Source organism: Lampetra planeri, chromosome 8 (genome assembly GCF_965212315.1).
Source record: "Lampetra planeri chromosome 8, kcLamPlan1.2.h2, whole genome shotgun sequence".
In the NCBI taxonomy this organism is placed as follows: domain Eukaryota; kingdom Metazoa; phylum Chordata; class Hyperoartia; order Petromyzontiformes; family Petromyzontidae; genus Lampetra; species Lampetra planeri.
In genome coordinates, this window is record NC_136114.1 from 14,503,693 (window position 1) to 14,530,888 (window position 27,196).

General features: G+C 55.2%; 1 protein-coding gene across 1 annotated transcript; it reads right to left on the reverse strand.

Moving 5' to 3' along the window:
- Positions 1–801: 801 nt before the first annotated feature.
- LOC144720460 (uncharacterized) lies at positions 802–25,740 on the reverse strand. The gene is given in 14 exon segments (XM_078597262.1): positions 802–946; positions 2,070–2,241; positions 3,166–3,264; positions 4,691–4,717; positions 4,719–4,809; positions 5,209–5,321; positions 5,768–5,954; positions 6,335–6,404; positions 8,807–9,058; positions 9,914–10,033; positions 10,283–10,414; positions 11,668–11,878; positions 21,507–21,603; positions 25,694–25,740. Coding segments are annotated over 14 exon segments (1,752 nt in total). The 3' UTR covers positions 802–812.
- Between the last annotated feature and the right edge of the window lie 1,456 nt (positions 25,741–27,196).

The window sequence follows — 27,196 nt, forward strand, 5'->3', positions numbered from 1 at the left end:
GAATTGCTTCCAACATGTATTTTTTTTAAATGTTTTAATTGAAATAGAACAATCAAACATAGAACAATTGTTAAGTTAAATAAATAAAGCCATAATAATACAAAATAAAACAATTTCAATCAGAAAGTAATAGGACTTTCCAAATCACAAAAAATCGCAGCCTTTGCGATTTGCTCATCGCATTGTTTCAAATTGCGATTTCGATTTGAAATCGATTGATCGTTCAGCCCTAGTTGAGATGATGCTGGGATTCGATGCAGGGGTAGGTTGGTGCGAGCTCGGGGAGTGGTGACCTGCGCGTGATTGTGAAGAGCAATCGTCGGAGTTTCACCGGGAGAGCTTCTTGAGCTGCTGGTGGCGGCCTGTGGGTGCCTGCCAAGCGTCGTGGGGGGGTAGTTCGACGACTCGCTGAGAAAACCTCCAAGCTCGCGGGTCAAGGTTAGAGCCCGGGTTTAGGTCCAGGGGCTAGGGCAGGGGTCGGCAACCAAAATAACAAGAAGAGCCATTTCTTTCCAATTCGGTACAAAATTCAGTATTTCAAGAGCCGCAATGCATCTGAGTACATACGTACTCATCGTCAAGAAGCAGCTCGCAAAGAGCCGCATGCGGCTCCGGAGCCGTAGGTTGCCGACCCCTGGGCTAGGGGATCCGGACTTTAGGGCTCCAGGGTTATAGGGGTGGAGGAGCCTGCGTGAGATTCCAGTCACGATCCCAGGCGTTCCCTGCGGGTGTGGGGGGCGGCGGCGGCGGGGGGAGGTGAGCCGGTAACATCGTACGACGTGGGGGGGGGGGGGGGGGGAGTCGAGCCCATGTCACTCGCACGCCAACTTCCCGTCGAAGCTGCTCAGCGCGATCGCGAAGGCTTGGAGGGCGCACATGGGGTAGCTGTAGTCCATCGTGAATACCTCCTCGGCCACGCGCCCAAACTGCATCACGATGTAGTCGACTGAGAAAGGTACACGCGGGGGGTAATAGGGGCGGGGGGGGGTAATAGGGGCGGGGGGGGTAATAGGGGCGGGAGGGATAATAGGGGCGTGGGTAATATGGGTGGAGGGGGGTAATATGGGAGGGGGGGGTAATATGGGAGGGGGGGGGGGGTAATAGGGCGGGGGGAGGGTAATAGGGGCAGGGGGGGGGAATGGGTGAGAACAATAGAAAACAAACGTAGCATTGAAACGAGAATCGTTGAAAGTTTGGGACGGCGTTGGCTGCGCGCTCCCCACCGTGGAGATGGAGTGACGGAATCTGTGGCCGTGTGGAGGAGGCGCGAGGGGGCTCATTGCGAATCGTGAAGCCGTGAGAAAGTAGCGATGGCTTGCGGAGGGGGGAGGTGGGGGACAGGGGGGGGGGATGAAGAGGCCTTAATCCAGCAGTGAATTGATCATAGCTGCTGCTGCTGATCATGAATTAATCTCGTGTGTGTGTGCTGAACTTCTTTCGCACCGTATGTAGCCAATCGTGCGAGTCGCAGTGGATTGTTGCTTCAAGAGCCAACCCGTGCTTCCTGGAGGCCCAGGGGAAAAAAACAACCCTCTCCCACCCCCTTTTTAAATAGCTACAAAAACACAGACACACACACACTCAGACACACACACTCAGACACACACACTCAGACACACACACTCAGACACACACACTCCGACACACACACACAGACACACACACAGACACACACACTCAGACACACACACACAGACACACACACAGACACACACACAGACACACACACACAGACACACACACAGGCCCTTTGTGGGGGGGAAGGGCGGCGGTGGTGGGGGTCTCTCTGGTGTGCGGGAGTTCCGATAAAATCTTCCCCTTTGTTGCATCTCCCCCTCTCGGGGCGTGCGTGGAGTTTCCCTTACCCCATCCACCAGTGGCTTTGATGATGACTGTCAATGATGATGATGTACGTACGTTGAACTTCATTCGCAAGCAACGTACGAAGCCAACCGTGCTAATCGGAGGTGCCTGGGGAAGAACGACGAACTAAACGCAACAACAACAAGAAGAAGCAAGGGTGACCGATGGGTCACGGTGATGACGATGACGACGACGACGTCACTCACGGTCCGTGTCGTGCACGATCTGGAAGTTCTTGACGGACGCCTGGGTGACTCTGCCGTGGAAGTTGAGCACGTAGCTCTGCGTCTCGTCGTTCCACACGGGCGACTTGTTGTGCAACTCGATGAGGCCCTCCAAGCTGTGCATAGTCCAGCGACTCAGCAGCGAGTCTCGCTCCTGCACCCGGGGGGAGGGGGCGGGAGTTGTGGGGCGGGAGAGGTGGGGAGGAGAGGGGGGTGGAGGGTTAGTGGAGGTGATGGGGGGGAGGAGGGGAGCGGTGGCGCAGCGGTTAGCGCTACGCTGCGCTACGACACCCGGCGACCCGAGTTCTATTCCCGCTCACGGCCACTACCAGTGACGATTATTTGAACCGGCCCTAGGTTGACTCGGCCACAAATGAGTCTCCAGTAGGGAGACAAAGGCGGCCGGGCGTGGTGCTGGCCACCCACCCCCTCGTGTGCCGTGCCGACCTTCATAGGTGCTCGCTAACAGCACTTGCCCCAAACAGTTTGTTAAGGCTACACGGGGGATCTTTGTCTTTGAAGAGGGGTGGACGTCAAGTGGAGTGAGCGGGGGTAGGGGGGTGGGGGTATAAGTTATGGGGGGTGAGGAAGAAAGGTGAACGGGAGGGGGAGTGAGTGGTGGGGGGGGGGTGATAGGAGTGGGTTGAGTTGTTGCAGACGGGTGAGTGGGAGGGTGAGTCGGGGGGGGTGAGGTTGCGTGGGGGGGGGGGTGAGTCGGAGGGGGTGAGTCGGGGGGGGGGTGAGTCGGGGGGGGGGTGAGTCAGTGGGAGGGTGAGTCGGGGGGGGGTGAGTCGGGGGGAGTGGGAGGGGTGAGTCGGGGGAGGTGAGTCGGAAGGGGGAGTGGGAGGGTGATTCGCGGGGGGGGGGGGTGAGTCGGGGGGGTGGGTGAATCGGGGGGGGGGGGTGAATCGGGGGGGGGGGGGTGAGTCGGGGGGGTGAGTCGGGGGGGTGAGTCGGGGGGGGGGGTGAGTCGGGGGGGTGAGTCGGGGGGGGGGTGCGTGTGGGGGGTGTAGATTGCGACGAATCTGGAGCGAGCTTCGTGGCGAGTGGCGTGCTTGTGGACGCGAGGGGGTCTCACGCCGCGGGGTCTGATGGCCACACGCTGCTGCTCGGCGTCCATGCCGGGGATGACGACGGTCATGCGGCGCGGCCCTTTGAAGCCGAGGACGTTCGTCTCCTGCCGGCGGCGAGAGCGGACGGGGTCGGCAACCGAGTCACGAGCAACCAGCGACCAGTTGCTGGCAACTAGCAACCGGTTGCCAGCAACTAGCAACCAGTAATTAACAACGAGTTGCCAGTAACTACACATCGGCAATAAGCGACAATCAACAAGTATCAAAGCTACTAGCGACGAGTAACCAACAATGGCCAACCGCTTGCGAATAACCGGTAACCACAAAACAAACGGCCACTGAAACCGGTAACCGGGAACGAGCCTCAGGCGGCCAGACACGTTGAGGGGCGTACTGAGTGCCGTCTTTGGGCCTGAGGGAGATGGACAAGAGGGGAGGGGGGGAAAGAGGGGGAGGGGTCAGAGGGGGGGGGTGGGGTCAGAGGGGTGGGGTCAGAGGGGGGGGGGGTCAGAGGGGGGGGGGTCAGAGGGGGGGGGTCAGAGGGGGGGGGGTCAGATGGGGGGGGTCAGAGGGGGGGGGGGGTCAGAGGGGGGGGGGGGTCAGAGGGGGGGGGGGTCAGAGGGGGGGGGGGGTCAGAGGGGGGGGGGGGTCAGAGGGGGGTCAGAGGGGGGTCAGAGGGGAGGGGGGTCAGAGGGGGGAGGTGGGGTCAGGGGGGGGGGACAGAGGGGGGGGTCAAAGGGGGGGTCAGAGGGAGGGGGTCAGAGGGGAGAGGGGTCAGAAGGGGGAGGTGGGGTCAGGGGGGGGTCAGAGGGGGGGACAGAGGGGGGGGGGGTCAGAGTGGGGGGTCGGGGGGGGGGTCAGAGAGGGGGGGGGTCAGAGGGGGGGGTCAGAGAGGGGGGGGGTCAGAGGTGGGGGTCAGGGGGGGTCAGAGGGGGGCGGGGAGTCAGAGGGGAGGTCAGAGGGGGAGGGGCAGAGGGGGGGGGGGTCAGAGGGGGGGAGGTCAGGGGGGGGAGGTCAGGGGGGGGGACAGAGGAGGGGGATCTGAGGTGAGGGGGAAACAGAGGGGAGGGGAGGGTCAGAGGAGGGGGGGGACAGAGGGGAGGGGGGGACAGAGGGGAGGGGGGGGACAGAGGGGAGGGGGGTCAGAGGGGAGGGGGGGACAAAAGGGAGGGGGGGTCAGAGGGGAGGGGGTCAGAGGGGAGGGGGACAGAGGGGAGGGGGGGTCAGAGGTGAGGGGGACACAGGAGGGGGGTTTGTAGTTGTACGGCACTTCTTGTGCACCGTACGTAGCCAGCCGTGCTAATCTGAAGGAACATCACACACCGCGATTGTGCCTAGAGATGATCGATCATTAGAGGGGGGCGGTGTGGAGGGGCGGGGTAAGGGGGGGTTGGAGGTGGTGGTGGTGGTGGGTAGGGGGTGGAGGAAGTTGGTGGTGGTGGTGGGTAGGGGGTAGTGGTGGTGGGTAGGGGGGTGGTGGTGGTGGTGGGTAGGGGTTGGTGGTGGTGGTGGGTTGGGGGTGGCTCTCACGTAGCACACGGCCGCCATCTCCTGTCGCAGCCCCCGTCCCGTCTCGCGCCAGGGCCCCCCGCTTCTCGAAGCTGAGACCCCCGTCAAACACCGTGAACTTCGTGCCCATCAGGTTGGCCCTGAGAAGAGAGGGTGGGGTGGGGGGGTGGGGTGGGGGGTGTGAGGTGGGGGGTGTGGATCCGGGAGTTTCTTTTCACCACGCGAGACGGTGGTGATGTTGGTGGTGATGTTGGTGGTGGTCCACGTGATCGTAGTAATCGTGGTAGTGGTGGTCGTGATGGTGGTGGTCGTGATCATGGTAATGGTGATGATGATGATGGTGGTCGTGATCATGGTAATGGTGATGATGGTGGTCGTGATCATGGTAATGGTGATGATGGTGGTCCTGATCATAGTAATGGTGATGATGATGGTGGTCCTGATCATAGTAATGGTGATGATGATGGTGGTCCTGATCATAGTAATGGTGATGATGATGGTGGTCGTGATCATGGTAATGGTGATGATGATGATCCCACCTGAGTTTCCCCACGAAGCTGTCTCCGTCTCGGGACAGATCCACGGGGTCCGTGGCGATCAAATAGTTGGAGGTTTTGCTTCTCTTGCGCTTACGGCCAGCGAGGAGGAACACCTGCATCATCATCACCATCATCAGCATCATCACCATCATCATCAGCAGCAGCAGCATCATCATCCGCTAACCTTTCCGTCATTATCTCCATGTGCAGGACAGAGTTGGGGTCCATGCCACCACCATCACAGCAGTCATCCATCAACATCAACACTTTCATCAGCGCAGCACAATTCTCATCACCACTATTACCACATTCATCAATTGCATTGCCATCATCATCATCACCACCACAACCATTATAATCATCATAATCATCATCACCACCACCTCCACCACCACCTCCATCATCAATATCATCAAAATCATCAAAACTACAACCACCACCTCCATTATCAATATCAGCATCACCACCATTATTACCACCACCTCCATTATCAATATCAGTATCATCATCACCATCACAATCAGCATCATGATCATTATCATCATCATCATCCGCTCGCCTTCCTGCCGTCGTCTCTCTCCATGTGCAGGAAGTAGGTGGGGTACATGCCCCGGTCCATGCCCTTCTTGTCGCGAGTGATGCGGCACATGACCGTGATGCCCTGCGGCGCCGGCATCAGCGCGAACGCGTCCAGGTCGCCCACCTCGATCGGGGGGGGTCCCCAAAGGGGTCTCAGCCGCGGCGTCCTAGCGGGGGGGGAGGTGTTGAAGAGGGGGTAAGGGGGGTGGGGGTTAATAAAGCGGGGGCGGCGAGAAGGATGGGCCGGCAGGAGGGGGCGCTATGGGGTATAGAAGTGATGGTGGGCTGCCCCCCCCCGCTCCCCCACCCGTGGAAAGTTTAGGGAGGTGATGAGGGGGTGGAGGGTTTTTTGGGAGGTGATGGAGGGTGGAGGGGTGGAGGGAGGTGATGGGGGTGGGGAGTGTAGGGAGGTGATGGGGGTTGTGGGGTGTAAGGAGGTGATGGGGGATGGGGGGTGTAGGAGGTGATGGGGGTGGAGGGGTGTAGGGAGGTGATGGGGGGTGGGGGGAGGTGATGGGGGTGGGGGGGAGTGCTCGCCTTGTCAGACTTGCCCCCCGATGGGGAGTCGTTCTTGTCCGGATCGCCACCGTCATCCGCTCCCGGGCCTCCCTTGCGACCTAAAGAAAGGGGGTGCGCGGTACCCCAACTCATAACGACCCCCTCAAGGCAGGTGGGGGGGAGGGTGAGGGGCGGGGTTAAGGAAGTTACAACCCCTACGGGGGGGGGGGGCACAGAAGACGCGGCCCGCGATTGGCGTCCCCACCGTCGGTACACGCGAAGCATCGTGGCCGCACTAATCGGGGGCTCGAATGGGGAACATTCTCGACGAAAGTGGCAGGCAGGCAGGCAACAAGGGTGCGTTTGCTAATTTGGAGCGCGCACTGCGCCATGCACCGCGCGAGACCCAAGTTTGATGGCCCGGCTACCATCAGTGGCGAGTGGTGTCCGAACCGCCCCACCACCATCACCACCACCACCACCTTTACCAACACGCACTGATGTTTGAGCCAGTGGTAGAAATTCCACGTTCCTATGGCGGGAGCGTATCTATTCGTTCGCAACCACTATTGACAGTTGAATCCGTGTATCGACCCCGCAGCGAAGATGATGATGATGGGCTAAATCGTCCGGGAATTAAAATCGCACGCTTAGCATTCTGCGTAAGAAGCGCTCTCTCTCTCTGACCACCGCTGCGGTTGATCAAACAGTAATTAGACTGGTGATTAATTCGATGCGTAATTGGATGGGTAATTAATGAGAGGAGTAATTAGGCGTATGCAAGCAGGTCACGTGGAGTATAATCGGGGAGATGAGGTTATTGTTGTTGTATCTGTTTAGAGAGAGCGGGGCACGGGCCCATTGCATCTCTTCCACGAAGTGGCATGAACAGAGGAGATTCTAGGAGAATACATTAAAAGATATATAATAATAATAAAAGGCAAAGTTATGATTATGTGTGTCTGTTCAAAATGTTTAGCGTACTTCCCGACATGCAACAAACTGGAAATTTGCCATGTGGGTACTTTCCAGACTGTACACCATGCAAACATGATTAAAATACACTTTTTGGGGGGGGAGCTCAATAATGCATTAATTTTTACACGGCAAGTGAGCTGTGACGTCAAATCTGTCACGTGATCCACGCACGTGGAAGCGTAACGCATTGTAGTGTCGTGCTGCGCTACGAACCTGGCGACCCGAGTTCGATTCCCGCTCACGGCCACCACCGGTAACGATTATTTCAACCGCTCCTGGGCCTCCCCTAGGTCGACTCAGCCTCAAACGAGTAACTGGTGTGGTGTGTGAACATCGCCACTGGGGAGACAAAGGCGGCCGGGCGTGGTGGATCCAAGTCCCGGGCGAAGCCGGGTAGTACAGCTAGAATATATAATAATAATAAAAGGCGAGTGTGTTTATGAGTTGCGGCGAACGATGGAGCAGTTCGATTCCCGCTCACGACCAAGACGAGTGGCGATGATTGGAACCACGCCCTGGACTTCCCCGCTGGAGGTACGTACGGTGCGAAAGAAGATCGACATGGGTACGGCCTCGAATGAGCACCTTGTGCGGTGTGAAATATCAGCGCTGCTGTGGGAGACAAAGGCGGCTGGGAGTGATTATATCCACACCACATCCCCCTCTCGCAGGTGCGCCGTGCTGGCCTTAATAGGTGCTCGCTAACAGCGCGTGTAGATTACACAATCTGCGTCGGCTGCATGTATGGGGTACAACTCTTTTGTCAATCCACTGCTGGATGAGGGCCTCCACCTTGACCATACCTCTCACCACGCTTTGTCAGTGCGGGTTTTGCGAACGCGGCAGTCGGAGCGGGGCATTAGAAGTGCAGTACAACAACGGCCCTTTGCCGCACTGCATCTGCCGTCCCGAGGAACCTGTTTCTAGGAACGGCCCATCCAAGCAACGTCCAGCCCCCAACCTCTGCTTAGCTTGCGAGACGTGGAGGAGACACAATGCCGGATTATCCAAAAGTAGCGACAAATGCTACGGGCGCCGCACTTTCAAGCTATCAATTCCGGTTCAGTGATTCTGCACTTGCTCTATTACTATAGTACTATACCGCCTTCAACGTTTATGAACGACTGGGTGTTTAAGGTTGGCGATTTGTCGTATTACCCGGCCGTATAACAAATAAAAAATATACAATTATTTTACGATGCAAGTTAAACATTTGTGTGTTTTAATATTTACGTATTTATTTTATTTGGGGCCCCTTTATAGCATAACGCTACAGAACCCCGCACGAGCCTCATCCGGCACTGCAGGAGACGGGAGACCCCTCCCAGGTGCCGCCGGGGGTTTAACGACTGCCCAGTCTCCGTCCCGGTGCGCTGCCCACCGCGCTCCATCGCTTCCGCAGATTTCTCCTCTCGCCCGATTGCCCCCTAGTCCCGGTGAGCGATGTTCCCCTCGGAGCGCTTTACGTGCGGGGAGGGGCAGCGAGGGATGGCAGTGACGTGGGCAGTGATGTGGGCAGCGAGGGGGGGCAGCGTCACCCGACCTCTTCGCTTCACTCGCTTCTCCTTCTTGGCCGGGGCAGCTCCGTCTGTGCTGCTGCTGCCCTCTGCGGGGGCCGCTGCCCCTGAGCAGCTCTTAGCCGCTGCCCCCGCATCCTTCGCTGTTGCTGCTGCTGCCCCTAGCACCTTCATTGACCCCGAGCCCCCCGAAGCCAGGAAGGCGCTCATGGGAGCCGCCTTCCTCGGCGGGGGTTTGGCCGCCTCGGTGGTGGAGGGGGTCTCCTCGGGGGCGGGGGCTACTCCAGGGGCCGTTGGGGGGCGGGGGGGAGGGGGCGGGGGAGTGGGGGGGGGGAGCGAGGGGGGGAGCGGGGGGGGGGGGTATGGGGGAGAGGGGGGTGCGGGAGCGGTGGGGTTAATGGGGGCGGGGGGGGGGGCACGGGGAGAGGGGGGTGCGGGGGGGGGTAATGAAGGGAATTAGAGAAGGGGGGGGGGTATATTAGGGGCGGGGCCGGGGGAGTTGGGAGGATGCGAGGGTGGGGGTTGGGGGAAGGTTCAGAGAGTTGGGGGGGGGGGGGTGCGCACACGGGCAATGGGCAAATGAATAACAAAACAAATTAAAATCAACAAACTCAGGGTAACGAGGCGGTAGCGACGAGAGAGAGAGAACACGGCACGGATGGTGATGATGGTTATGATGAAGGTGATGAATGGGATTCCGATCCGGCCAACGATATTTACCGTGCAATCCCATTGCTTCTCCTGCTCATGCTGTTGCTGATGGTCGCGGGGATGGTGATGATGATGATGATTGTTGTGTCAATTACGTTGACGATAATTATTAGTTGGTGATGCTGATTCCGCTGACGATTGATTGATAATTGATCCTGATGCAGCTGTTGCTGATGATGATAATAGTGTTTTAGTGATACCACTGGAAGCAATTGTCTGATTCTGCTGCAGCTACTGCTCATGATGGTAATGCCACCGGTTAAGATATTTTATTCTGCTGCTTCTGTTCCTACTACTCCTATTGCTGCTACTCCTACTGCTGCTACTGCTGCTACTGCTGCTACTGCTGCTACTCCTGCTGCTGTTGCTGCTACTGCTGATGATGACGAGGAGGAGGAAGAGGCGGAGGAGGTGCAGGACACCTTGTTTCTGTCTGGGCTTCTTCTCGCGGCGCGGCGGCTGTTTCTTCTTGGGAGGAGGCGCCGCTCGGCACGAGGGGATCTCTGGGATGGACTCCACGGAGCAGGCGTCGTCATCCCGGTCTGTTGAGACCATAGGCACGTGTCGGGGGGGGGGGCGCAGAGGGGTCAATTGGTGTGGGGGGAGGAAGGTGGGGGGGGGGGGGAGAGAAGGTGGTCCGAGGCGGACAACGTGAGTGTAAGCAACCGATGCGGGAGGTCCGGTTGCCCGGTTGCCGGTGGACCCACCAACGGGCACTTGGATATCAACATGGACTCGATACCAGCCACGTGCGTGGCTGGTGAGGACTGTCGTGGTGAGCACAAACTCACCATCTACCTCGTCCTTCTCCTCCTCTTGCTCCTCATGCTGCTGCTGCTTCGGCTGCTCTCGTTTAGGAGCCGCTTTCTTCACCGCTCCTCCCGCCTTGCGGCTCTTCCGATTCGTGGTGGCGCCGGGCTCGCCTGCGAGGTCGGGATCGTCGCTTTTCTTGCGAGGAGATTTGACGGACGAGCCTTTGATGCGTCATCGCCATCGTCATCACCACCACCGCCCATCCAGCCGTGCACCACCAACCCCAAACCCGAAGCCACATCCACCCGCCGGAAACCCCCCCCCCCAGCCCCCGCACCCCATCGCGTGCGGGTGATGGGTGATGGAGCAAAAAAAAGAAGGTGGGGGGGATGGGGAGAAAGCAAAAAAAACAGCAAAGAAAAAGAAGCAGAGAAGAATAAAACGTGGAGAACGGCAAGAGACCATGCCGTGAGGTGAGTGTGCATGGGGACCACATGAATGGACAGCGGTTTGAAGACGACTTGGCACGTAGTGGGTCGTCGAGTGAACGGGGAGTGAGAGCAGGCTTTTGAAAGCGCTCTCTGTGTAAAGTGAAATGCGTGCGTCATCACAAAAGTGGAACACGAATTTACATTGAAGAGGGGGGTAAGAGTGAGGGTGGGTGGGGGTTAGCGCTGGGGTCTGGTTGGCTACCGTGGTTAGGGCTGCAGTCTGGTTGGCTGCGTCGGGTGGAGGAGGGCATTACGATGCATTTACATTTTTGTGATCTAACCCAACCAAAACGTCTTCATGAATAATTTTTTTTGCGAAAAGCCTTTTCGCGTGAAGTTGAATCGTCGTGATTCGGTGATTGTAGAGCTGTGATCGCGAAACCCCCCAGAGTTTCCGCTGTCCGCCCCTCCCTCTCCATACGGACAATACATTTCTCGCGACTCCTGGGAACACATTCATTGTCGAGGGGGGATGGGGGTTTAGGGGGTTTGGGGGGTTCGGGCCCCCGGGAGTGGGAGAGCAAGGCGGGGGAGGGGGGGGTCCCGCGGCTCAAGAAGTAAATTTGAGTGTTGGGTCAACACAGCTGTGGGTTTGTGGTGTGCGTGTGGTGTGCGTGTGGTGTGTGTGTTCGTGTGGTGTGTGTGTGTGGTGTGCGTGTGGTGTGTGTGTTCGTGTGGTGTGTGGGTGCGTGGGGTGTATTGCGCGTGTGGTTTCTGCACTAAAAAAACCCTATCAGCGTTTCCCGAAGAACTGCACTGTGGTCCACTTTCATTACAGGTCACCATCGAAATAAACTACGGGCGCATGTGACCGCTGCGCACCGCTCAAGGCTTCGACACGGATCGAACCCTGGAGCGTGCCACTCAATCGCGCACGTGTTCTAGTGGGCGACTCGCGCGCGCGCGTGTGCGTGTGGGTGTCGCGTGCTCGCCGTTGCTCGCTCCGTTGGGGGTCTCCACGAGGGGCGCTCTCTCCTCCGAGCGGCGCGCCCGCCGCTGCTTCCCCCCCTTGCTGCCGCTGCCGCCGCTGCCCCCTCCCGCCACCTCGGCGCTGCCCTCGCGCTGCCCCCCGGAGCTGGGCTGCACCAGCAGCGGCTGCTGCTCGTTCCGCTTGCGACGCTGCTTCTGCTCCAGCAGAGCGCGCTGCACACACACACGCGCGACACGTGCACCGGGGATCACGCACTGCGCCACGGCCGAGCGCGATCAGTTGCGTGCAACCTGGGTTTGCGTGCGACTGAATCGCAACACGGGTTTCGTGCGACTTAATCGCAACCTGGGTTTGCGTGTGCCTAAATCGCAACCCGGGTTGTGTGCGACTTAATCGCAATCGGGGTTGCGTGCGACAGAATGGCAACCTGGTTTTGCGTGCAATCAAATCGCAACTTTGGTTTCGTGCGATTGAATCGCAACTTACTTTGGCTCATAAAACAATGGCTAATAAAACAATGGCTAATGAAACAATGGCGAATAAAACAATGGATAATGAAACAATGGCGAATAAAACAATGGCTCATAAAACAACGGCGAATAAAACAATGGCTAATAAAACAATGGCTAATGAAACAATGGCGAATAAAACAACGGCGAATAAAACAACGGCGAATGAAACAATGGCTAATGAAAACAATGGCTCATAAAACAATGGCTCGCCAGATAGTAAAATGTTGTCCATTCGCTTCTCCAACACACCGGTTAGTGCTGTACTAGTAACGAATTGGCGCGTTCTGTTTCCGTGACAAACCTTACTAAATTGGCTGTGTCGGGTGGTGGCGGGTTTAACGACACATTTATATACTTACGCGATCTAACCCCCAAAAAACAGTGGTAGGTCTGTGCATATCACAGAACTACCACTGAGATATAGCTCCTTTTAAGTGACCTCTGTTGCAAACTGCAGTGGGGGGGGGGGGGCACTTTCCTACTTGCACAGCAACGATTGGTCAATGCGAGCAGGGAGGGGGGGGGGGCTCTAAGCAGGAGCAACCCCCCACGAACTCTGTTACTCACCAGAGACGATGGGACGGGGGTGGTGGCGTGATGTAGGTGATGGTTGATGATCGAAAGCATGGAGGACAAACACACACACCCAAAGACACATATCCCCCGTATAGCTTTAACAAGCTGTCGGGGCAAGTGCTGTTAGCGAGTACCAATAAAGGTCGGAAGGGCTCACGAACGGGTGGGTGGTCAGCACCACCTTCGTGCCCCCGTGCAGATGTTAACTACCTCGTCTGGTGTGCAGGAGGTCGTGGGTTCGATCCCGACCCTGAAGCCTGCTGTATATTTGGAATTTGCGTGTCTTTCTCTCTCATCATCATCACGGTGGCTTGGAGATTTTAACTACCTCGTCTGGTATGCAGGATGTCGTGGGTTCGATCCCCACCCTGAGCCTGCTGTATATTTGGAGTTTGCGTGTCTCTCTCCCCGTGGTCAGTACGATTTTTTCTCCGGGTTCTCCGGGATTTCCCTCCATATTCATAATCAACATCCCGCGTTTAGAGTATTTCTCCACGTGATGATGACGATGATCCACTTCGTTGAGCTATCAATTGTGTTCAGATCGCTTCTGAAAAAGAGCTACATAGCTCAGTGGGCCTTACCCGGTAAAATAGAATATAACATTTTTAATAGCTTAGTCTAAGAGTGTACACATCGCTCCAGGTACTCATTTAAGGCTGAGTCGACATAGAGGAGGCCCTGAACCGGTTCAGATATTCTTCACTGCAATTGTCCGTGAGCGGCAATTTTATCCGGGTCGCCGGGTTCGTAACACAGTGCGCATAACCACCGTGATACCACTCTCCACACTCAGACAACAACAACAACAACAACCCCCGTCTAGCCTCTCATCGCAGCAGGAGGTGGTGTTAGAACAGCGCCACGCCCGACCGCCTTTGTCTCCCCAGTTGTTGAATTTGAATACACACCGCACAAGATACAGTACTCATTTCAGTCTGAGTCGACCTAGGGGAGGTAGGTCCAGCACACGTGCACACGCACACGTGCACAAGACATTGGGACGATTGCACGATGATGCGACAACCATTAGGAATGAAAAATAGCTGATGACGCCACGCAGATTAAGAAGGACGAGATGCCCAACAGGTGATGGATTGGGGGGGAGGGAGGGTTGGGAGGGTGGTGGGGGGGTGGTGGGGGGGTGGTGGGGGGTGGTGGGGGGGTGGTGGGGGGTGGTGGGTGGGTGGTGGGGGGTGGTGGGGGGTGGTGGGGGGTGGTGGGGGGGTGGGTTCTGGGGGGGGGTGTGGCGCGCTGCGCTACGAACCCGACAGAGACCCGAGTTCGATTCCCGCTCACGGCCACCTACACCAGTGACGATTATCAGAACGGGCCGTGGGCTTGCCCCTAAGTCCACTCGGCCTGCAACGAGTCTCAACTGAGTACCTGATGCGGTGTGTAAACGTAGCACACTGAGGAGGCAAAGGCGGCCGGCGGGGGGGGGGGGGGTCCTGGCCACCCACTTTCTCGTGTGCCGTGATGGCCCTCGTTTATTGCTCGATAGCATCACCTGCCCCAGCAGTCTCTAGCGGTTACAGGGCGTTGAGGGGTGGGAATCTTTATCTTTGTTTCTGATGAGAGCGGAGAGTGGAGAGAGGGTGGTGGTGGGGGGGAGATAAGGAGAGTCGGGCACGTTATCTCGACTCTGGCGGCTTCGGTTGGTTGGCTTGCACGCATGGGAGAGCCCGCACATGTGTGTGTCACGTGTGTTGTGTGGGGGAGCGGTGGCGCAGTGGTAAGCGCACCGCCCTGCGAACTCAGCGAGCCCAGATTCGATTGCTGCTAGCGGACACAACTTGAGTTGGATAATTATCAAAAGCGGTCCTCCCCTAGGTCAACTCAGCCTTGTAGGTGGTGCGGCGTGTATATAACACGTCAGTCGGGTGCTGTATTTATGTATGCTGCACTTGGACGACTCGATTCGTTCTCCAGGCGCGGCAGTTGCAACAATGAGGGCAAGTTTTTATTTTGTGTTTTGTATAAATCCATCCTCGCACCGCCTGCCTGCGTCGCTGGGTTCACCGCCGTGACATCGATCGGCAGCTCCCGTGTAACGGTGGGGTAACGTGTGAGAGACCCTACGTCTTTCGAGGCGTCTGGGTAGCGTGGAAGAGTAGGCCAAAGCACCCGCCAGAGGGTCTCTCTCTCTGGAGTTCCATAAACTATATATATATATATATTTTTATTATACCACTGTGCTCTATAGCTTTCATTCAGAAGCGACCTGGCCACAAATGATTGCCCAACGAAGTGGCTTATCACGTGGGATGTCTGGCATTCAAACACTCTAAACACGTGACGTTGATTCTAAATGTGGAGGGGAAAACCTGAGGACGCAGAGAAAAATCCACGCGACCACGGTGAGAGAGAGACACGCACAGACTCCTAATGTACAGCAGCAGGCGTCAGGATCGGGATCGAAGCCACGACCTCCCGCATACCAGGCGAGATAGTTAACATCTCGCCACCTCGTGGGGGGTCTTCCACCATCAGTGGCGTGAGCAAGCAATTGCAGGGCTGCGCCTTTACCGTGTGCATATATTTATATATTTTACATTTTGATCGTGGGGTCTAATTTCCGAGGGGGGGGTGTCCAAATGCGACGTCGGCTCCGTGCGCTCTTGGCCCCGAGAGCCACGACGGCTCGCGAGCGGCATATTTGTCTTTGTTGTGTTGCGCGCGTGTCTCTCTCTCTATATATATCTCACACTCAAGTAGCAACTCGCAGCCTCTATCATAGCAACAGCCTGAGCAAAACCCACGGGGAGACCGAGAATCAATCACGGGAAGCTCCCCCGAGAGACACGGGGAGAGGGGGGAGAAAGTGGAAGCTTGCATCGTAAAAGATACATTGTCATCGATAGAAGATCAATTCATCGATGGGCATTACCATTACCTGCAAGACGCAGTCACGGTTATCATCGTCGTCGTCGTGATTATACAATTGTCATACTTTTCGTCAATCAATCATCATCATCATTATAATAATATTAACGATAAATCTCTCCTATTATAAACAACGTTATCTTCACCGTCCGTTCCATCTATCGTCATCATTATCATCATCAATTAAATAATGTATTCCATCATCGTTATAACGACAACACAATTGTCATCATCGACCTTTTAATCGTAATATTCATGAGCACTATCAATTACATCCCATTAATCATCATCAGTCATCCCAAAACCGGATTGCTCCTGATTAAAAAACAAACCCCAATGTCTTTAGGGCTCTGAGACTTTCCTGGGTGCAGAATGGGTCTTGTTATAGTGACGATGATGGTGACGATGGTGATTTGAAAAACAAACGTGTTGTGACCACGTGGCGCTCAGCTAAGCGGGTAAATAGCCGCGTCACGTGGCCTGGATTTTAAGAGGCAGCTGCAATCTGGCTCCTCATTAAACTAAAGATCAGCTTTGTGTAAATTTGTCCTCAAGATAATTATGGCTCTATGAGCCACAGGTGGTCAACAGCACTGAACCCGCAGGTAGCCCTAGTCTGGCTCAATGAGCCACAGTCATTAACATCACTGAACCCTTGGGTAGCCTTAGTCTGGCTCAATGAGCCCCAGTCATTAACATCACTGAACCCTTGGGTAGCCTTAGTCTGGCTCGATGAGCCCAAGTCATTAACATCACTGAACCCTTGGGTAGCCTTAGTCTGGCTCAATGAGTCACAGTCATTAACATCACTGAACCCTTGGGTAGCCTTAGTCTGGCTCAATAAGCCACAGTCATTAACATAATTGAACCCTTGGGTAGCCTTAGTCTGGCTCTATGAACCACGGGCGGTTAACAACACTGAACCCTTGGGTAACCTTAGTTTGGCTCTATGAGCCACAGTGTTGAACACTGAACCCGGTGACGCTGTGTGGTTGCTACGTCAAGATGCGGTTACAGATGTCGCCCTGTGCCGGCGATTACGAACGCACGGGCTGCACGCGAAGTCTAGCAGCCTCCCGCTGTGATTATTGAGCGGATCTGCAGGGCCCCCCCATGCCTTCTAAACGCTTCCACACGAGCGCTCACGTCGTGACTCGGCCGGGCATTAGTCAGACAATACGATGACTCTATCCCGAGGGGGCACTTCAGCCAGCACCTCGGGAGAGGAACACATAGAGGGCATCTGACTCATGAGCTTTGCCTGCATCCCTCGCCGTCGGCGCGGCCGTAAGCCACCACCGCCAGCACCAATCCTCGCCTCCTGCTTGTCGGTAGGTGAGCCCACAGTAGCCTGGGGCTCGCGGCTACCCACACCTCGCCACCCCCCTCCCCACACTCCCTTCGTTCTTTAACTTTGACCAGGAGACACTCCTCGTTTGACAGTAGCTTGCCTCGAGTGGAGGACTTCACCCCGGCGCGGTGTGCCTTAGAGCCAGAACCAGTCCATCAGACCTCCTGTATCCGAGGTCCAGACAGTACCGGTCCAGCTCCGGACAGAAGGATGGCAGCCTCTCTTCTCCTCCCGAGTAAGCGTTTGCGGACATTCCACATCGTCTGAGCTGCAATGATTGACAGTTGTTGGGAGGACTCCACTGGCTCTGCTAGACGCCTGTCCCCTCTCGGCCTCCACCACCGTCTTACACAGACTTTCAGCAGAACAAATGTAAATAGACCAAACATGTAACCACCCTTCAGCCACGCGTCTCGTACAGAGGCGTTGCAAATGTTCACGTATTTGAATGGGCAACAACAGCCAACTGGAGGCAACGAGACACGGCAGAAAGGCAACTTCGTTGATTTGCGGGTAAGCCCGCGTGAGTACAATGCGTGTCGTAAACCCTCCTCCACCCGATACAGCGAATTATGAAATGTGTCACGCGACGACTAAGCGTGCTAACTTATGACCATGCGAGTGTGTTGGAGGGTGACGTCGGAGATCCAGACTCCTGTCAACTGCCTGATGATGCTGGTTGTACATCACCAGCGACACGTCAGTAGCACCGCATTGTAAAACATGCTGCGGCATTGCTGTCCAACACACCGGTGGTGCTGAAAGCAGTGGTACATTGGCCACGTTTGACGGGAGAGAGGGGGGAGCGGGGGGAAGGGGGGCGCGGGGGGAGCAGGCGAACGGGAGAGGGAGGGGGGCGTATGAGAAGAGCGACCTGGGAAGAATGAAGACAAAGATGGAGAACGGGTGAAGAGTCAGACGAGAAGGAGGAACGGGAAGACACGGGGGAATCTGGAGTTGAAGGGGATCGGGGGAGGGCGGGATGTATGAGAGGGATGTTGAAGAAACGGGGATCAAGGGTCGACTTGTGAGGGGGGAGTATAATTTATAATTTAGAGCAGCGGAGAAGGGTAATAAATGGGCGGGGGGGGGGGGTCATGGAGAAAAGACGGAGACGGGGAGCAGGAGGAGAGGAGTTGCAGGTCACGAGGGGGAGCAGGGGAGGGAGCAGGCGTCATTTACGCATGACAGTGGCGGCGGCGGCGGCGGTGATGGCGGTGATGGTGAAGATGGCGGTGGTGAAGGTAGTGATGATGGGGGTAGTTGTGATGCTTCTAGTAATGGTAATGATGGGTGAATGTGGTTCGTGGGAGTGGTTTTGGTAACGATGATGGGTGAGGTGGTGGTGGATTAAGTGATGGTGATGGTGGGTGAGGTGGTGGTGGATTTAGTGATGGTGATGATGGGTGAAGGGGGTGGTGGTGGATTTATTGATGGTGATGATGGGTGAGGTGGTGGTGAATTTAGTGATGGTGATGATGGGTGAAGGTGGTGGAGGAGCAGCAGCAGAGGTGGCGTCTCGCTCTCACGCGCAAACTCTGCGATGTTTACGGAATGAAGAGAGAGAGAGATGGAGACAGACGATCGAGAGAGAGAGAGGGAGGGAGCGAGCCAGAGCAGCGCGCACTCCCGACACGAGCACACGAACCTTCTCGTGGGACATCCTGAAGCGGCGTGGCGAGGAGCCGATGCCTCGCGTCTCTCGCCGTCTCCCCCTCCCACGTCTCTCGCTCTCTCTTCCTCCTCCTCCTCGGATTATCACCCCCGGTCTCTGTCGTCTTCCGATGAATGAATGCTCCCCTCAACACTCCCTCGCTCCCCCCACCCTCCTATCGCCGCATGCCCCCCCCCACCACTCCCCGCTCATCCCTGTGGGGGTCGCCGCTCATCGGGAATCCGAGATTAGCGCTGTAATCTGCTCCGTCTCCATGGGAACCCGCGACACGACGCTCAACCCACGCACACCTGGGGAGTGTCACAGGCGCGGCGAGGGGCGTGTTCCCACGATTCAGCCGACCCCACGCACACCGCCGGCCCTGCCTGCCCACGCTCACCCTGCCCATGCTCACCCTGCCCACGCTCACCCTGCCCATGCTGCTCACCGAGCCGCGCACCCACTCACCGCCATCAATGCAGACCCCCGATCGCAAACTCCCCCCCCTCCTCCCCTATCCATCTCTCACCCCACTCCCTCACCACGGCCGCTTTCCTCTCTACGCAGGAATGGTAACATACTAAAACAACAATCTGCGGAAGTGAGTTTTGTTGTTGTGAAAGGAAATGTCAGTGGATGTCAGATTAATACGGCGGCGAGATGTTACCGCCCTCGCCCAGTGTACGGGTGGTCGTGAGTTCGATTCCGACCCCGACGCCTGCTGTGTATTTGGAGTGTGCGCGTCTCTCTCTCTCCACGTGCTCGCGTGGGTTTTTCTCCGGCTCCTCGGGTATTCCCCTCCACATTTAGACTCGACATCACGCGTCTCGAGTATTTGGTGGCTAGAAATGTCCACGGGATGACGAGCCACGTCATTTGTGGCCAGGTCGCTTCTGAACAAAAGAGCTATACAGCCCAGTGGGGTCTTACCTGGTAAAATACAAAATAAAAATGTTTTAAAGAAGGAATTAATGTTTCATGCCGATGTTCTCCTCTTTAGTCTCATCGTTTACGAGGGACAATAGCAACAGTATTGGATTCCTAAATCCATCTGTGCGAAGCCAGGTTAGTTTTACGTTCTATAATTACACATTGTAATCGTGTGCACCTAATTAAATCGTAGCCTAAACATGCGAATCGTCCATCTTACACAAGCAACGTCAACATGGAATGTGCGATTGCTGTTGAAATCGTGAGACTGCTTCCACGCATTTCTACTCGCTCCTGATTGCCTCTGATAAGCGATGCACCCTTTGCTGGGCTGGGGGGGGCGAGGTGGGAGGGGAGCGAGGGTGGGGGGAGCGAGGTGGGGGTGGGGGCGAGGTGGGAGGGGGGTACAGAGCCAGTCGCTAAGCGCGGATGTAGATCGGCAGATGTAGATATGGTTAAAGGTGCGGCCCGTCCATGATTACGAAGCGTTTAGTGCGACGCTTGGGACACTTAGGGAGGTTGTAGCGAGGCATCCTTATCGGCGAATGTGTTGGGTTCATTGATATTTGTGCTAGGAGCTAACGCCGTCCCTGAGTGCAAGCAATCATCATCATCAACAACATCATCATCAACCGGGGGTGTCATTATATTTTAAACCAAATCTGAAGATGTCGGTTTTTAGGATCGTGTTTAAGTAATCAGCGCATGTTTAATAATTCTGCTCCACAACAACAACAACTCAACTGTCGAGTCGTTCTAGATTCTAGAACAACCCTGCGTAGGTGCTGGAGGTTGTGCTGTATCGATCTCCGAAGCCTCTACCCGGCACGTGGTGCGAAACGTCGGACATTGTGCCGAACAACACTCGGTACAACCCCATAAACACGTGGGGGGGGGGTTTATTTAGATTGAATTTCTTTCTAAAATTATTCTCCGGGACAAAGAGCGCTATAACGAATCGGCGTTCCACAAGGCCGCACTAAGCGAGGTCTGCCCTTCACGTGTATGCTCTAGGCGACGTCGTTTTTGTGTCATGTGCTATGTAGAAGGGTCATTGTCCAAAACGCCGCCTATTAGAAGTATATTTTAAGGCAGTGCACTTGATAAATGTGTTGAGTTTTCTTGATAGGCGTTGGATGTCTTTAGCCCTTCTGAAACATTGGAATTCGATGAGTCGTTGTTTAATGAACATCGCGGTGAATAACAGCGCCTCTTGTGGCTGCACGACTGACGTGAGCCCGTTGAAAAACAAAGACAAAGATCCCCCGTACAGCGTTAACAGACTGTTGGGGCAAGTGCTAAGAATCGGTTTGAACCCTTTCTGGCAATAAAACAGTTGTGTTAAGATGTCAAAACACCAAACTGAAACCTTTTTGCACTAAAACTATGTCTGCATTAACCACATATACCGTATTTCCCCGCATATAACCCGCGGGGTATACCACTTTTTACAAACAAAACAAGACCCTGCGGAGTATATGGAGGCGCGGGCTATCTGAAATTTCATCTTCTTGGTTCTTTCGGTAAAGTCACGTAGAAGGGAAGTAATAAAATAATAAAAATAAAACATAATAAAATAATTCTCACGACGTTTCGGCCACAACGCAAGCAGCCGTCCTCGAAATATATCTGAAATTTGTTTTGCACAAAACGCTATTTTTGCGGGGAATATGCGTCTGGGAGTTACATGCGTATGCGGGTTACATGCGGTAAATACGGTACTTGTGGTGAACATGCAAACAAAAACATGCTCTGGTAGTATATGATGATGCATTGTCTTTGAAAACTGATTGGTCCACACCAGAGACAGCTTTCTTTAAAGCCTAGTCTCCAAACGGTGTTAGACCAGAGGACGCCAAAAGGCGAGGTTCGACGTACAAACATACAAGGGGACGTTTTGAGTTGCTCGGCTTCATGCGCCAGGAGTTCACCTTCGCCGTCATCTTCTTTCGTACGGCGGCCGTGATGTCGACGCAGAGAAACCACGACAATCTCACACTCACCGCGGCCAGGCGCCGAAAGCGCACGCTGTGAGAACGAGAGCGGCGAAGAGAACGTGTCCCCCCATCCATCGTGAGCATCAAAGCGCTACTCCCTGTCCCTGCCTGTCTGCCTCTCTGTCTCTGTACAATGTGCAGCCTCTCCACCGCTTAATTTGAACACATTTCAAGGACGCAGAGAATTCGGAGCCACGCACACTGCAATTGTTTGTTGCTGCTAATAATTAAATTAATTGCAATTTGCAAACCCCCACCCGACCACCCCCCACCCCATCCCTTAACCCCATCCGTGGACCACGTCGCAGTTGCACCGCCTGCGTGCTTGATAGACAAGCCACTTTCCCGAAGCTACAATTTCCGCGCTCTCTCTCTCACCCTCTCTCCCACTCACACCCCCATGTCTCTCTCCCTCACACTCTCTCTTTCTCACACTCTTTCTCTCTCTCTCACACACACTCTCTCTCTTTACAAGAGCGTTTTCATTCATATGCGTGCCTTACCTGGCCAATAAGCGCCACGATCTTGCAAACTCCATCCGTGCCCAAGCGAAGACGGCAGTTTACAGGACCAGCAAAATATAAAAAACCGATGCCCTCTGAGTACGGTGCTCCGCGGGGTCACAATGTTCAGGGGGCTGCTCAAGGCGCCACTCTCGCTGGGGCACCGCGAACCACTCCGATGCCAGCGACGCGCGCGTGGCTCTTTGAACGGTGGCGAGGGGAGACGGTGAAGACCTCTGCACCGGCGCTCACGGCATTCTGCACTTCACTTTGTTAACGAGCTGACGCGTCTTGCGCGTGGCGTAGCGCGTGGCACGTGTAGTGGTCTCTTTGTGACGTCACGCTGCATTCGATGTCACGTGGTATCGAAATCGACTCCAGTGCATTTTTTTTTGCTGCTGGCAGCGATAAAAGTGGTTTAAAAGTCAAAAGTCTCACTTACTCTCTCACTCACACTCTCTCACTCTCTCTTACTCTGGCACTCACACTCTCTCTCTCTGTCACCCACCTGTGTGTCGAGTTTCTCTTTGTTAACAGCCGCTCCGTCATTTTCCAACAACCTGGCAGACACAGCGTGTGGCTCATTAAACGACATGAAACACACAACGGCAAAGATCCCCCATATAACCTTCAACAGACTGTTGGGGCAAGTGCTGTTAGCGAGCGCCTACGAAGCACGGCACGTCACGCGAGGGGTGGGTGGCAAGCACCAAGCTCGGCCGCCTTTGTCTCCCAAGTAGCGACGTTTTGACGCACCGCACCAGGTACTCATTTGAGGCTGAGTCGACCTAGGGGGTGGCCAGAACCAGTTCAGATAATCGTCAATGATATTGGCCGTGAGCGGGAATCGAACCCAGGTGGCCAGGTTCGTAGAGCAGCGCGCTAACCGCTACACACACACACGTGTGTGTGCACTTACACACACGTGTGTAAGTGCACACACACACGTGTGTGCACTTACACACACACGTGTGTGTGTGTGCACTTACACACGTGTGTGTGTAAGTGCACACACACACGTGTGTGTGCACTTACACACACGTGTGTGTGTAAGTGCACACACGTGTGTGTGTGCACTTACACACGTGTGTGCACTTACACACACGTGTGTGCACTTACACACACACGTGTGTGCACTTACACACACACGTGTGTGTGTGTACTTACACACACACGTGTGTGCACTTACACACACACGTGTGTGTAAGTGCACACACACGTGTGTGTGTGCACTTACACACACACGTGTGTGTAAGTGCACACACACGTGTGTGTGTGCACTTACACACACACGTGTGTGTGTACTTACACACACACACGTGTGTGTGTAAGTGCACACACACACGTGTGTGCACTTACACACACGTGTGTGTGTAAGTGCACACACACACGTGTGTGCACTTACACACACACGTGTGTGTGTACTTACACACACACACGTGTGTGTGTAAGTGCACACACACACGTGTGTGCACTTACACACACACGTGTGTGTGTGTGCACTTACACACGTGTGTGTGTGTAAGTGCACACACACACGTGTGTGTGTGTGCACTTACACACGTGTGTGTGTAAGTGCACACACACACGTGTGTGTGCACTTACACACACGTGTGTGTGTAAGTGCACACACGTGTGTGTGTGCACTTACACACACACGTGTGTGTGTACTTACACACACACACGTGTGTGTGTAAGTGCACACACACACGTGTGTGCACTTACACACACACGTGTGTGTGTGTGCACTTACACACGTGTGTGTGTGTAAGTGCACACACACACGTGTGTGTGTGTGCACTTACACACGTGTGTGTGTAAGTGCACACACGTGTGTGTGTGCACTTACACACGTGTGTGCACTTACACACACGTGTGTGCACTTACACACACACGTGTGTGCACTTACACACACACGTGTGTGTGTGTAAGTACACACACACGTGTGTGTGTAAGTGCACACACACACGTGTGTGTGCACTTACACACACGTGTGTGTGTGTGCACTTACACACGTGTGTGTGTGTAAGTGCACACACGTGTGTGTGTGCACTTACACACGTGTGTGTGTAAGTGCACACACACGTGTGTGTGTGCACTTACACACGTGTGTGCACTTACACACACGTGTGTAAGTGCACACACACACGTGTGTGCACTTACACACACACGTGTGTGTGTGTGCACTTACACACGTGTGTGTGTAAGTGCACACACACACGATTATCCGAATCGGTCCTGAGCCTCCCCTAGGTCGACTCGGCCTCAAATGAGTACCTGATTTTGGTGTTAAAATATCGCCAACTGGGGAGACAAAGACGGACGGGCGTGGTGATCGCTAACAGCACTTGCCCCTACAGCCTGTTAAGGCTGTACGGGGGATCTTGTCTCTTTGTCTTTGTGCAGCGTAGCTGAATCGCGGTGATTCCCAGCGGCACTCGCAACGCTCCGCTACACAGCCACAAACACAGTCCCCGTCGCGGAGATGACGAACGCCGCTCAGTCGGCAACCCGTCAACCCCTCATCCTCACGGCCAACAACAGGAGCAGGAGGGAGGGAGGGAGAAAGGGGGGAGGGAGGAGGTGGGGTGAATCATGATAATGATGGCACCGGACTGCGCTCTGTGTTGGTGGTTAAGATTTGGAGACACGAGGGGGAAAGTAACGGTGAGTGGTGGCGTGGAGTGTGGGTGGGGAGGAGTGGGAGGGGGGTGGGCGAAGGGACGAAGGGGATCAAAGCAAAGGGGATACTGTGCGACCCCCCCCCCCCTCCGTCTCGTATCGTCATGGCGCCCTTACAGGTAGCTCTAGTCACGCATCCTTGCCTGGCTCCGGCGAGGGACGGAGAGTCGCGGTGGAGTGACGGGAGAGTCGAGGAGGAGTGACGGGCGAGATGGGTGTGCCCCTGGTCAATCAGTGAGAGAGATCGCTACATCCATGCTCCGCACGGTCGCCTGGTGTTTCCCTCCACATTTAAAACCAACGTCACGCGTTGGAAGTGTTTGGCTGGTGCGATACATTTCCACGCGATGACAATAACCCCACTTCGTTGAGCTAGCATCTGTGATAGCCAACTCGCTTCTGATCAAGAGCTACGTTGCTCAGTGGGCCTTACCTGGTCAATAAAAACTAGTTTATAGTCTAGTTTACTGTCTGTGTTGCTCGTTGTCTCTCACACACACACCCATCCGATTATCACGGTTAGATACGTACGGTGAGAAAGAAGTTCAACATACTCTTTACACTCCCACCAATTACCCACATACTCATTCACACACTCTCTCGACCATTCACCCACACACCCTCTCACTACACTCTCACCCACGTACTCCCCATACGTTTTCACCCACGCGCACTCTCTCACTCTCTCGCACGCTCTCCCACTCTCTCACTCTCTCTCACTCTCTCTCGCACTCTCTCGCACTCTTTAACACTCTCACTCACTCTCTCGCACTCTCTCCCAGGAACTCTCTCTCTCACCCTCTCTCTCTCACTCTCTCGCACTCTCTCTCTCACTCTCCCTCACCCTCTCTCTCACTCGCTCGCACGCTCTCCCACGCACTCTCCCTCACACTCTCTCACACTCTCTCATTCTCACTCACTCTCCCAGGCACTCACGTCTCCTTGCCCCACACGCTCCTCAGCGTCTCCGTCTTCAGGGGCATCGCCGCGACGCCTCAAGCACCCGCACTCCTGTAGTCCGCGATTTCACCCGCACTCCTGTAGTCCGCGATTTTAACTGCACTCCTGTAATCCACGATTTCACCCGCACTTCTGTAATCCGCGATTTCAACTGCACTTCTGTAGTCCGCGATTTCAACTGCACTCCTGTAATACGCGATTTCAACTGCACTCCTGTCGTCCGCGATTTCACCTGCACTCTTGTAATCCGCGATTTCAACTGCACTCCTGTAATCCGCGATCCACAGCGGAGGGCGCGATGTGCATTTGTGGACAGGCAGCCTCTGTGTGTCTCTCTCTCTACACCGTGTCTTTGTGTGTGTCTCTCTCTACACCGTGTCTTTGTGTGTGTCTCTCTCTCTCTGCACCGTGTCTTTGTGTGTGTCTCTCTCTCTCTCTCTGCACCGTGTCTTTGTGTGTCTCTCTCGCTCTCGTTGGTCTCTGTCACTCTCGAGTCTCTGTCGATGTGTCTCCCTCTTGTCTCTGTGCGTGCGTTTCTATGTGTATCCCTCGCGTCTCTGGATCTCTGTGTCTCTCTGTATCTCTATGGTATCTCTCTCGTCTCTGTCTATGTGTGTATTTCTTTCTCGTCTCTCTCTCTCTGTATATATCTCTCGTCTATGGCTATGTGTGTGTGTCTGTGTGTATCTATGTGTGTGTGTCTGTGTGTCTCTATGTGTCTGTGTGTGTCTCTGTGTGTCTCTGTGTGTCTCTCTTTCTCTATGTGTGTCTCTGTGTTTCTCTATGCGTGTGTGTCTCTGTGTGTGTCTCTCTACGTGTGTGTCTCTGTGTGTGTCTCTCTCTCCATGTGTGTGTCTGTGTGTATCAATGTGTGTGTCTCTGTGTGTGTCTCGGTGTGTGTCTCTCTCTATGTGTTTGTGTGTCTCTCTGTGTGTGTGTTTCTGTGTGTGTCTCTCTACGTGTGTGTCTCTGTGTGTCTCTCTCTCGGCTCGGGCTATTGACCGAGGCCTCGCCTCGTGTTCCTCCTCTGCCCGGACTGGGGAGCTCCCTCCGAGGGGGATGCGACGCGAAGTGGCGCTGCCCCTTGCGGATTAAAAGCGCAAAGGCGATTTGCTGAGATTACAACCGCGGGATTCATTACTTACTCCATATTATAATCAATAGTTGATTAATATATGACGTCAGCACGGCCCGGGTGGTGTCATGGATAGGGCGCTGTGGTTGGCTTCAGTGGCCTTGGAGATTTAGAGGTCGCCGGTTGTCCGATCTCCCGGTGCGGCAGTTGCCTCTGCACTCCCAGCAGGAAACATCGGCGAGCCGATCGAAAATTCGCATCGTGTAGTGGAGGGGGGGGAGTAAAGTATGGGTACTGCCTCGTCTTCGAGCACGTGCTGACCAGCGTGGGAGAAGTAGGCCAAATACCCCTCTAGAGGAGCTATCTAGAGCTCCCTTTCAGTTGGCGGCCGTCCGCCAGCAGTC